We start from the raw sequence: 12,705 nt of genomic DNA, 5'->3' as shown, positions 1-12,705 counted from the left end.
CTCTCTACCCAGACCAAGGCACTCCGATCCTGGGTACGGGGCTGGGTGGAGGAGACCCCCCTCCGCAGGGACCTGGTGGTACTTTGTACTTTGAATATTTTTGGTATTTTTCAAAAACAACCAGAGGACCTCGCGGGGGTCTCTCTACCCAGACCACGGCACTCCGATCCTGGGTACGGGGCTGGGTGGAGGAGACCCCCCTCCGCAGGGACCTGGTGGTACTTTGTACTTTCAATAATTTTTGGTATTTTTCAAAAACAACCAGGAGACCCCCTTCGGGGGTCCCTCTCTACCCAGACCAAGGCACCCCGATCCTGGATACGGGGCTGGGTGAGGGGACCCCCCTCCGCAGGGACCTGGTGGTGCTTTGTACTTAGAAGATTTTTTGGATAGCCATGGGCGGCAGGCATCTTTATATATTATTATATATTATATCACATATTAATATTATAGAGACACAAATATATTATCGCGAAAACATTTTATTAACGTTCTGTTAAAACAAACAAATTGTCCATAATTCACTAAATAATCACCATTAAGCCTCTTCAAACTTATTTAATATATCAATGATATAAATAGGTTACCACTGGAAAAACACGTTCATTGTAAAATAATAAACAAGACTTATCCATAAAGTAACATTGATTTGTAACAGTGTTCAATAAAGTTTTGAAAAGAAAAAAGTGAACAGTCACGGAGCCCCGCCCCCTCCTCCCTAAACCCCGCCCCCTCCTCCCTCCCCAAGATCTTCCCTTGGCAGATCTGCGGCAGATCTTCCCCTCTTGGTCTCCAGCTACTCATGACTCGTCAGTCTTGCTATTCCAGTCTTGGTGGTTGTCACACAGCACCACAGTATCAGCAGCCAGGCAGCGACGCGAGGGGAGGCAAGATCAACACACAGGACTCAGGATTTGTTTTATCTCAATTAAACCCCCACTATCTGCAACATGTCTGAATATGATGCAAACCCCTTCGTAGATCCTGTTGAAGTCCACCCGTTTCAGGTGAGTTCGTCGTTGTACGCTTCTATTGAAAGCATTATTTTCGATGTAGTTAAAAAAAAAAAAAAAAAAAAAAAAAACGCTGTAAAAGATAGCCTATTCTGCAACCAAAACCTGTTAGGTTGGTTGCTGGGTTTGGCCTTAGCATTTCCTGTAATCGACGCTGTGGTGATACTGATGGACAGGTATATCCATCCAATTATATTTCTTTTAGACCCAATAGAATGACACGTTGACTTTGTGGAAGACGTACCTGCGCAGGTCCCCTTGGGGACTGGAAGTTGATAATATAATCACCAAATGTTTACTGTTTGTATGTTTAATGAATTAACAACTTGTATGCACCTCATACATGACTTGCTCTATAATAATGTTGCTAAATGGCAGATATGATAGCCATGTTTTTTTTGTTATCAATTGTTTTTATTTATCATATCAGCAATACAATTATTCCCGTACTCATAATCATGAATAAAAACGAAACAAAAACGAGACAAATACATACACAACTTAAAAACAACACAAAGGTTCAAAAAAGAAAATAATAAACAAACCCACCCACCCCTCCCAGGACCAACGAAGTCACGAAAAGCAAGGGCCAAACATATGATAGCCATGTTTAGTTTATTTACATCTAACAATCTAACAAAACACCATACTGTAACCAACAGCTCTGTTGCGACCTAGATGGGTCATAATGCCTTTGTGTTTTCTGAACAAATGGCTGTTGGGCAGAAAGGGTGCAGCTGCACAATGCATACTTTATTTTAACATTTTGCCTTAGGAAGAGTAGTCTTTGTTTGCTGGAAAACAAGTTATTAAACCACCCTGCCCTGAGCCATAAAAGTGCTAAAACAAAGGCACACTAACCTGTTTCCAGCTTGTCTCCTTCTGTCACACCCCCAGGACCCCCTCCCCGAACTTTTCATTTTGTTATTCCTTTGTACATATGTTTTACTTTTCATACCAGTAACCTGTAAGCTGATTGTATGACGTTCTGTATAGTAGTGTATATCTGTCTGTCTCTTACATGTCATCATGATTTGTGTGCATGGGGATCTCATCTTAAACAAGCTTAGTGCTTTATGAGCCTTCCAGTTTAGTAGACCTTGTATTGTGAATGTGTACTTCCATGTACTGTTGTTCTCATGTCTTACAACATAAAGTACATCAATCAACATGCCGTAATGTCCAGATGGACATTGCTTGTTGGGCTCTTTAACCAAGTAAAGGGTTGAAGGGAAAGGCCGCCCAACCTCAACACTGAATAATACTGAATTAAGTGAGTGTGCTTATGTTCCATTTTTAGGATGCCTCAGTCACACAAGCCACCAAAGGGATTGAAAACGTGGGAGAATTCAACCCTTTTTCCGCAGGTGAAATGGTGAGCTGCCACACTTTACCGCTTTTCACAATTTTGATGATTTGATTTGATACAGCAATACAGCATTGCTTACCTCTTCACACAGAATACATGTGCAATTGATTGCATAACAAATATTTGTATTATAATGTGACTTGTATGAAATATGTCCTCAGGGACGCCACAGCGACACTACAATCCCTATCTCTGCTGCCGTATCTCAACCGGCTGTATTACAGGCGTCTATGGAGCCTAGCATGGTGCAAGTGAGTCTCACACACACACAAATATGTATAATGAAAATGTGAGGTGTGAGTTTATACATGAACTTGTTTATTTTACTTGTTGGTCAACACATCGCTCACAATACCTTTGCAGTGGGTCAAACACTTAATGTAGAAAATGAACCATTGAAACATTATATTTTTGTCATTCAGGCTAAATTAATGTTTTTATTTGCTAGCATTGTGTGGGACAATGATGGACAAATAACAATGAAGCAAAAGTATTCCTTATTATTTTAGTATTAAGTATTAAAAGATTCACTAGACCGTGGCTAGTGGCAAATAAATGTGGCTTTGATAAACAGTTTGACAGTGGCATTTTGAGAGCGAACATGAAATTATTTGAAATGTTATTTCTATAAGCCAAGGCCCCACAACTCCCTCTCAACCTGTAGTGTCAGTTACTCTTAAGCCAACATTGACGCTATATTATGGTCCTTGAAATATCCCCAAACCTTAATTGATTAATTTTCCGCTCCATAGGTAATATATGGGTGTGACTGTGTAACATAAGTGAAGGAATATAATTTCCGATTTTCCGTATAATCAAACCTAATGCATGCATATTACATTTTAGTACATTTATAATCGGATCCAACTTCTGTTTAGTCAGTTCTTTAGTGAGAACGTAAAGCCATTGAGCTAATGGACTTAATGCTAGCCCATTCCACGTAAATGCTGCTGAGTATATAAAAACGAATTCTGAACCCTACAACTTTTAAATTGGCAAGGTACAAAGTCAGTGGAACTTCCTCTGGTTGAGTGACACTGTGCATCACTTACATTGGAAAAGTACTAATTGTATAGGAATGTGGTTACTGCATGTTTTTTGTCATCCTGTGAATCATACACATTTTAATGTTAAAATGGGCAGGGAGAAGATGTGTTATTATAATAGGATGAAGTTTAAGGATCAGTCAAACTAATTTGTTTTCTGAGGTCTGTAGCCATTTCTGAGGATCATGGGGGTACTAGAGTACCAGGATGTGCCGACATAGTCAAAATTACATTGAACCAATGCCCCTGGCTGTATTACAAGAGCACTTCTATCCTTCACTTGAAAGGAGCCAGCGTATGTGGTTCGGGCATCTATTATGGATACCTCCTGAGCGTCTCCATAGGGAGGTCTTCTGGGCAGATCTCACTGGGAGGAGGTCCCTGGGCAGGCCAAGGACTAGATGTGGGGGATTATATCTCCATGCTGGCCTTGGAGCGCCCTAGGGATCGCCCAGGATGAAGTGGCTAATGTTGCCCGGGAACAGGAAGTCTGGAGCTCTCTGCAGGAACTGTTGCCCCCACGACCCCACATGATCCACCACTTGTTCTCTGCCCCCAGATAAGACCTCACCCGCTGTAAAGCTGCACTAGATGTGTGTAACAGTGCACATACTGTACAGTATGCTCCACTTGGTATTGTAGTGTCACTGTTTTGAGGAAGAGCAATCCCCATCTTGGCTCAAGGTTGCTCTTCTGACCAGTTATCTGCCATTCTCCACCAGGCAACTGCGGCTGCCGCCCAGGCCACCCTCCTCAAACAACAGGAGGAGCTGGAGAAGAAAGCTGCTGAGCTAGAGAGGAAGGAGCAGGAACTCAAGAACGTAGCCTCACGGACGGGACAACCCGGTGGTGAGATTCCCATCTGCAATTTTTATATTTTTGACTTAGGTCTTCCACGTAATTGCGTGTATTCTTCATTAGGACTGGGTGATATGACTTCAAATCAATATCACGATTATTTCAAACATTTGAATGACGATTAATGAACGAGTCTCGATACGATATGTTGTGAGCTTGTAGATTGTCAATTTTCGCTATTTTTGTACACCACCATTGTACAGCAAAGCAATATATAGGGTTACGTGGTTAATCAGGAATCTGGATTTTTTTTCGTGTTGATTCGTTGATAAGAAAGAAATACCTGCTTCTCGATTATTCGATTAACCTACATGAGCAAGATTAAGTCTGTTATTGGTTCTAGATATCGGTTTTGATATATTTTCGATTAATTGCCTTGCCCTAGTCTTCAATGTTTATGTCACATCGATGTTCTGTACTTTAATGTTATTCAGTCTGTGGCCTCGTAAACCACAAGAATTGGCTGACTAATCTGCTGATTTATTTGTGAAACCCTTTTCTGCTACAGCCCGAGAAAACAACTGGCCGCCACTACCAAAGTTCTTCCCTGTAAACCCCTGCTTCTATCAGGACTTCGATGAGGACATTCCTGAGGAGTATCGTAAGATCTGCAGGAGAATGTACTACCTCTGGATGTGTATGTATTTCATATAGTATTTACCAAAAAAAAGAATTCAATCCATCAAATTATTTTCTGCTGAACTTGTATTTTTTGGGGTGAACATAGACAATTCTATTTTCTGTAAAGTTTTTCAGGAAAACCCTTAGGATTTCGAAGTTAGGTGTTTTTAGACTTGTCTACGCAGTTTGTGCATTTTGTCTGAGAATTGGAACTTGAGGGGATCACTGCCAGCTAGTGTCGTATGGGATCCCGCTGTTGTCTGCCAACCATGTGTGTTTTAATTTAGCCCTTGAGCTGTAGATGGAGCCGATCTTATCCAAATGGATAATTCGTAGTTTAAAAATACTCTTATGTAGTTGTAATTTGCAAAAAAACGAAACAAAAACACTTCCAATCTATATCCCAAATAACCATTTGTTTCCTGTGTCTCCACAGTCCACTGCGCCACCCTCTTCCTGAACATTTTGGCTTGCCTGTCTTACTTCACAGCAGACTCTCAATATGGTGTTGATTTTGGCCTGTCCATCCTCTGGTTCATCCTCTTCACCCCTGTGTCATTCGTCTGTTGGTACAGGCCTGTCTATAAGGCCTTCAGGTCAGTCACACTTTGTTAGCATTGTGTAGCACACAGTAAAATCTGGAGTACGGCCGCCTCTCACTTTCGCTGTTTGGTCAGTTTTGAACCATGGAGCGTTTACGATATTTGTGCGCTTCGTTTGAAAAGTTGAGAACATGCATTCGAACTGTGGTGCAGACCAAACAACCGAACAATGAGTCAGGACTCGGTCCGCTTCCAAGTGAACCACGGTTTGGTCAGTTACATGTGTGAAGGTTATACTTTATATAGGACCTAATATAGATAGCAAACCAAAATACAATGTATTGTGGGTTGATTCATGAACATAGACTTAAGCAATATTTTGACTGTCAAATGTAAGGATAACTAGCAGTGTTATCCCTGAAGGGTTATGTTTGCTTTCACTTTTCACCATTGTCAGCAGGGGGGTTGGGGACAAGTAGCCTATTTTAGGTTGTTGTGTGAATATTCATGAATGTGAATATGTGTTCTGGTGGGACTATAATTTATTAAGGGGATGTAGTTTCCATAGGGAAAACACTATACTGACCTTTTTGCAGTTTAATTCGTGTAACATTAAACGCATTCCTCACTCGCCTTTTTTGTAATAATTATATGGAGAACATATCATAGGTAGTTTTTTTGTTTTTGTTGAAGATGAGAATTACAATTCTCATGTGAATTGAGCTCAACCCTATGAAATGTTTTACATCAAAATGTCATTTTTTACATATGCTGTGGAGTTTTTTTTCATCACCTTTTTGAGAGGGAGCTCTTCAGATTAGCACAAACAATCTACAGTGTTGCTTTTTAACTCTTTGACTGCGGTTGACTCGATAACGCGTCAATTGCTAGTTTGTCTAGTTGGCCTTAGACGCGTTGGACGCGCGTTCATTGTTTAATCTCTGATCGCGCTATTCTGCTTATTTTTCATTCTGGGTTTCGAGTTCCACTTACTTCACCCACACCTGCATCCGGTTTTATGACGCAGATTCCGTTTCCGGTTTTCTTTTTTTTTCCCCGGTCATTTTCGGCCAGAATAGGGAAACACACGGTTTTTCACACGGTATAAAAAACGAACGGACAGCTCCAATTCTATAATCTATAGTCTGGGTGACGATCAGTCATCGCCGTCGTGTATCACATCGTAATTTTGGCCGATCGGAGAATCTGAGGACACGTCACATCCGGTTTGACGTATTTGACTGTTTGACTGGGTGTGGGGGGGGGCGAGTGAGTCAGCGAGCTGATCAAGCTGGCTATTTTTTTTAAACCGCACTCAGACAATTTATTTGAATGAAAAATTACAAAATATATTTTTTTTAAAAACACGAAAATCGCTGGCACTGGGGGAGTACTTTATGAAAATACCCTGGCAGTCAAAGAGTTAATATGTTTTGCAAATCATGATACAATTATTAGAATGCAACACTATAAGATCTCTTCATTATGTTCTACACCTCATGATTACAGGACGTGTTAGCAGCAGTTTATTTGTTTTCTGTACAGAATTAAGGTCTCTCACTGTAAACATGGTCATACTGTAAGTGACATCCCTTTCTGTTTTCTTTTCCTCCTCAGGTCTGACAGCTCCTTCAGTTTCTTTTTCTTTTTCTTTGTTTTTTTCTTCCAAGTAGCAGTGTACATCATCCAGACTGTGGGGATTCCCAAGTGGGGCAACAGGTCAGTGAGACAACCGAGACGTATCTCTTGCGGAAATGGGCCAAAAGCCTGAATGTCTTGTTAATGCATGTGACTGAGTTAAAGTGGGTAGCTAGCTATTTAAGAAATGTTGGACATTTTGCTTTGAGTTTATGTGGGTATACATGGGTTTTCGTGGGGTTCTCTATTCATATACCTGTATGTCTCTGTCTGCACCCTGTCCTGTATCTCTTTTCTTGCCATCTCTTTGACAGATTCCAACCGCCCTAGTTTGATGCTGTGCTTTTTGTCTGGGGGGCTACTTTGTAAGTGTGTGGAACCTTTGTCTCTCTCTCTCCATCTCTATCTCTTCGGGTTCTATCTCTATTTCATTAAGTTGGCTTTTCCATCCTCCAGACCCTCATTCAACTTTTCAAACTTCATGCTTATTTGGCTAGAGTGTGTGCTCCACATTGAAGTTGAAATGTCTTTGTGCCAGTCGGCTTCTTCAGTGCCATAGAAAAGCTTGTTGAATACTGTGTTGATGTGAAATGAACATTGGAAAGGGTGAAATGTGACATTGTCATTCAGATTACGTCTGTGTTGTTTACAGTGGATGGATTTCAGCCATTTCCATGATCCGTACAAACCTGGCCGTGGCCGTAGTTATGCTGGTAGTGGCTGGTTTCTTCACTGTCAATGCTGTCCTGGGTGTGATCCTACTGAAGATGGTAAGGAATTATAAAGTTTCTCATCCTATATTGCATTTGCGAATGGCGCGCATGCGTGGCTGTTTCTGTGTCTGTGTGGTTCATACGGGTCCTCATGCTCTCTCTCTCAACACAACGCCTGTGCCTGTCTAAGCGGAGCTACGGGAGGGAGAGAGAGAGAGAGGGAGGGAGAGAAAGAAAGACAGGAGAGAGAGAGAGAATGCAGCGTTTGCATGTTACAGTTTGCTTTCGCTTTCGGTTTGCGTCTCGAAGTGTCGAAACGTCTACAGCCTACTACACGAGAGCCTCGCGCCAGCGACTAGACAGAAGGGTCGCGTAGCGACCCGCACCTCTAGTAGTATACATTGCAGTCGAGTGTTTTACATTTTGGCCAGTCTAAATCAGTGCTCCACATCTTTATGGTGGGTAGAGATGTATCCTTTCCGATACCGACCATATCGTTACAAATGGATTCCATATCGGTACAACATTTTTTACACCCTCAGAGTTATGGTGGTCCTTGAAATTAAATAGTTTGAGAACCACGGATCTAGGAATAAATCAATATTCCATTAATAATTGTGCAGCTACAAGTTGGTAAACTAATATGTAAATAGAATAAAACAGTAAGAGTATAAAATAGTCGTGCAACATCAACTGAAACATTCAAAATATTACTGTAAATGCAATATCATCAGTGATAAATTACGTGGTTTCGGAATGGCATAGACTACCATGCTTACCGGTCCGATACCAGCATTTTTGGCAGTATCGGCAGCTTTTCCCGATACTGCTATCGGAACAACGATTCTAACCAATTTAACACCCTGATGAGAAAGGATGATGCAGAGCCATATCATGCCTGTGCCCTAGTCTCAGGCCATAGCCCTACACGATTCTTGTTAAAGTTTGCGGCGAATAGGGGTTCGTGAAACTCCTCACTGTTAGGTGAAAAGAAGCGGCTGGCGACTTCATGTGTAATTGAGGAGACGCATGCTCGTCTACACCCTCCCACATGACTAACTGTGGGGGTTAGCTGTGACGGCCTATTTGGTTTAAGGCGCCAGCCCTAACTAGTGGCATGAAAATCACGCCGAACCCCTAATCTGTTTGTAGTCTCGGGCTCCCTTGCAAACCTCTAGTTTATATCTTATCTTACAACATTTTTATCTTACAAAATACAATAAAATGGGTGAGCCGAGGTATGATTGACAGTCTCATAATTAAGCGAGTTGTGCTTCTCCGAAAGCTCCACTGCTTCGAGCGGATCAAAGCTATTTGCAGAGCTCACAAGCAGGGAGGAGAAGTACAAACAATCACTGCTTGTTTGTAAACGATTTATACATTTTAGGTAAGAAATAGCCCTGTAGTTTCTCATTCTTGATTAATTTCACACCTACAACTGCTAGTTTAAAATAAACATTATGAATATTTGCTACTTCCATACAGTAGTTTGTTTCTGTGGCATCAAGTGTATAAGCCTAGTCGGTGCCCAATTCAGAGAACAGCTTGGCTGGCGCTCTGTCTCACCACACAGCGGCAGGGGTAAAGTTTTTTTAAACTTTGACGATTAGCTTTTTGCTGGCTCTGCATCTCCATTGACAGTGCATTGAACCTCGCCGCTTTCTCAAAGTGCTGCAGTGAAATACAGCTGATGGTGTGAATTCTGTGTAATTGTATTATAAATTGCCTTTTACAATAAACGTAAAAGGCTGTCCTGTGAATCGTTGGCAATTTTGGTCAACACTCCCAATTCCTCTTTAATCCAGGTCCACTCTAAATACCGGAGGACTGGAGCCAGCTTCACCAAAGCCCAGCAAGAGTTCAGCGAGGGTGTCCTAACGAACGGAGCCTTTCAGTCAGCCGCAACTAGCGCTGTCTCAGCTGCTGCCCAGGGAGCCTTCCAGAGGAACCCGTAAATCTAGGCTGTCTAAAGTCGTAGATTTATATACCACTCCTGCCATGTTCCAATACTCTTTAGTAGCTTTTCTTTTAGATCTGGAGTTTACTTATTTATTGAGGTGAGAAAAAGGAGCCATTTATGATCAAGTAAAGATTTCCACTTCTCAATTCTGTGATTTGTACTTTTCAGATCCCAGTGAAAAAAATAGTTAAATTCAAATGGGTGTTCATAGAGATGGCAAGCTATTTAATGCTTGCATTTGACCACTCAAACCACTCGAACCAATGCTGTAAGATAATTTAAAATTAATAAGAAGTAGGCTACCCATAAGCTGCATGTCTGAAAAGGAATGGTGTTGGTGAAAGCATGTTTCGCCAACATGTTTCGTCATTCTTGTTTGTCTACTGATGCAAGGAAACTCATACAAAGTATTAGGACTGTGAGCTCTCACTCTCTCTGTAAAGACGATGTACATCATCAAAACAATCTGAGGCCTCACATATAAAAGGACAGAGAATGCATACAAATCTGTAGACACATTTTGGTATTATGTGAAAGGCAAACTGTGTACTGTGTGTGCTGAGGTACATCCTCCCATCCACCCAATGCTCATACTGGTTGTGGGGTATATGGCAGCACTATAAGAAAAATGTATAGAAGCAACATTTCAATTGATAGCAACACACTGCCTCCATGTCAAACACTGAAAAGGAAGTTGTCAATGCAGTACACGACAATGCATTGGTACCCCAGTAAAGTAGGTGGCTGTGAACATGGAAGTAGCGTACTTCAGTATGACTTGAATATACTTTTATATGTATGAGGAACACCAAATTAGATATCGTTGCTGTCAGGTGTAAACCGACAGCAACTTTTCAGGATTCAAATTAGAAAATAGCTGATCTACAAGCTCAAAATGTGTCGCATCGCGGCGGTTATTTTTGCTACTTTTGTGTGACGAAGTAGGGCATTAAATTAACGAAAAACAAAAAAGTTAAAATATGGAGATAAGAGGTTTCTGCCCGACAGCAACGATATGTAGGCTTACAGAAGTCTGAAAACCTGCCCAATCAGAATAGAGTTTTAGGTTTGCTCGTTATATGTCGTTACTTTCACATGGTTGGAAGGCAATAGCAGGCTACATTTGGTGGTGAGGTCAACCCTTTAAACCTATATTACTGTCACCATCAATTTTAACCATTTGGCAAGTTGTCTTTTATTTATAATGACAGATTTCTCCAAACAATATTCTCTCTTTTGGTGCTCAACTTGCATTCTTTTTTTTCCTCTTTTTTTTTTACATATGCTGCAGTAAATAATGAACCCCTATTATAACGTGTACTAATATTTATGTTACTGTTTTGGCACCCACTACACTGTAACACTCTGGTTTATCAGCTGTTCATCCATACACGCACACTTTTTGTCACTGTTGTCATTTGGAACTCGGTCCAATAACCTGTTTTATGGGAACACGTGGACAGAAAATAGTTAGGAAGTGAAGTGAATATCACAAAGATCAATACACTTCGGTTACAAATGATGTTACACTACTGATATACTGATATGAAGAATTACATGTCTGAATGTATTGCTCACTGCTAAAATCAACAGATGGAAGCTTTTTGCCCCAAGTGTATTATACTGTATATGATTAGATGATTATTGATGAAGGGTGAAGGGATGAAGGTTTTTCTTAACTTTTTTTTTTTTTTTACTGTTTAATCATTATATTGGAATAGATGAAGACATCCATCTGAAGATGGTAAAATGAAGAAATGTTGATTGAAATGAAACGTTTTGGCAATGTGTCTAGTAACGTTACTGTATTGTTTTTGATTATTATAATATGGAGCTTTCTTATGATAGAGGATAGGGTAACTGTACATGTACGTAATGCTGCTGTAGATTTAACTTTTGTAAAGAGGGATTAAGTTATGACGGGGTTAGAAATTGTAAATATTCACAAATAAAAGTGATGTGAGCAAATGAAGGAGCTGAAAGAACAATTAATTCATATATTTTTGATACAAATGTATTGTCCTAGGAACTCGAAGTAGCTGCTTTTAAATGTAGCGTAATATTTTTGTCATCTATACGCTATTGAACTAAATATTTTCCTTACTAATCTACCAATCTGGATCAATATAATTTGCTGACATCTCACTGTGTGTGTGTGTGTGTGTGTGAGAGAGAGACAAGTTCTACAAAGCAAAATGCCTGCAACATTCAGATTAAACGCAAGTCTCAAGGTGCACGGCTCAACAGTATCATGAAACTGAGAAAACAGCCAGCACAAAATAAATGTCCTTTTCACATCTCCATGGACCGAGCAACTTGGACGAACCTTGATCCAACTTCTCACAAATCAAAAGCACATTATGCACATCTTTGTTTTGAACATTTGTCTTACTACATTTGTGTTGCTATTGTCCTGTGGAGCTTCCCTTTGACAAGAATATGCTTGTATGTTTGTTTTGAGTTATTGTACCTTTTAATAATGACGAATTGTCATCTGAATGATTGGGAGTGGACACGTAAACACACTGGCAGAGGGATACTAATCATACTAATAAATGAATACCAGTGGTGGAAGAATTCAAGTAGTCACATTTTTTACTTAAGTAAAAGTATCAATACTGTAATGTAGAATACTTTGTTAGAAGTAAAAGTCCGCAATTCAAAATTTACTGAAGTAACAGTACAAAAGTATTGGCATCAAAATATACTTAAGTGCCAAAAGTAAAAGTAGTCATTATGCAAAATGTCCCATTTCTCAAGTGTTCAAATGTATAAAATGTATACAAATCATTTGAAAATAGCAGATCTTCAAGCTCACAATGGTCAAACACATTAGCTTGTAGATCAGCTATTTTCAAATGACCGAAATGTATGGGATGAAATTTGCAATAATAATTATTGTCAATTGAGTAAAAAGTATAATATTTTGCCTCTTAGATGTAGTG

General features: G+C 40.2%; 1 protein-coding gene across 1 annotated transcript; it reads left to right on the top strand.

Moving 5' to 3' along the window:
* Positions 1–835: 835 nt before the first annotated feature.
* On the top strand, positions 836–11,732 carry LOC311049354 (secretory carrier-associated membrane protein 2-like). Its single transcript, XM_084062907.1, has 9 exons — positions 836–1,007; positions 2,314–2,388; positions 2,544–2,633; positions 4,151–4,277; positions 4,795–4,923; positions 5,344–5,503; positions 7,067–7,168; positions 7,740–7,857; positions 9,606–11,732. The coding sequence occupies exons 1-9, from the start codon at positions 951–953 to the stop codon at positions 9,753–9,755; spliced, it is 1,008 nt and encodes a 335-aa protein (XP_083919033.1). The 5' UTR covers positions 836–950; the 3' UTR covers positions 9,756–11,732.
* Positions 11,733–12,705: the final 973 nt, after the last annotated feature.

The sequence above is a fragment of the Gymnoscopelus microlampas genome (assembly GCF_963454915.1).
Source record: "Gymnoscopelus microlampas genome assembly, chromosome: 1".
In the NCBI taxonomy this organism is placed as follows: domain Eukaryota; kingdom Metazoa; phylum Chordata; class Actinopteri; order Myctophiformes; family Myctophidae; genus Gymnoscopelus; species Gymnoscopelus microlampas.
The sequence above is the reverse complement of the archived record's forward strand: the minus strand, read 5'-3'. Positions and strand labels throughout refer to the sequence as shown.

What these genes read in the sequence shown, in the direction of transcription:
- LOC311049354 (XM_084062907.1), top strand. Translation starts at nt 951, where the DNA reads ATGTCTGAATATGATGCAAACCCCTTCGTAGATCCTGTTGAAGTCCAC. An exon ending in CTTTTTCCGCAGGTGAAATG is followed by an intron (nt 2,389 to 2,543) that starts GTGAGCTGCCAC and finishes ATATGTCCTCAG; the next exon opens with GGACGCCACAGCGACACTAC. An exon ending in ATTCCCAAGTGGGGCAACAG is followed by an intron (nt 7,169 to 7,739) that starts GTCAGTGAGACA and finishes TGTTGTTTACAG; the next exon opens with TGGATGGATTTCAGCCATTT.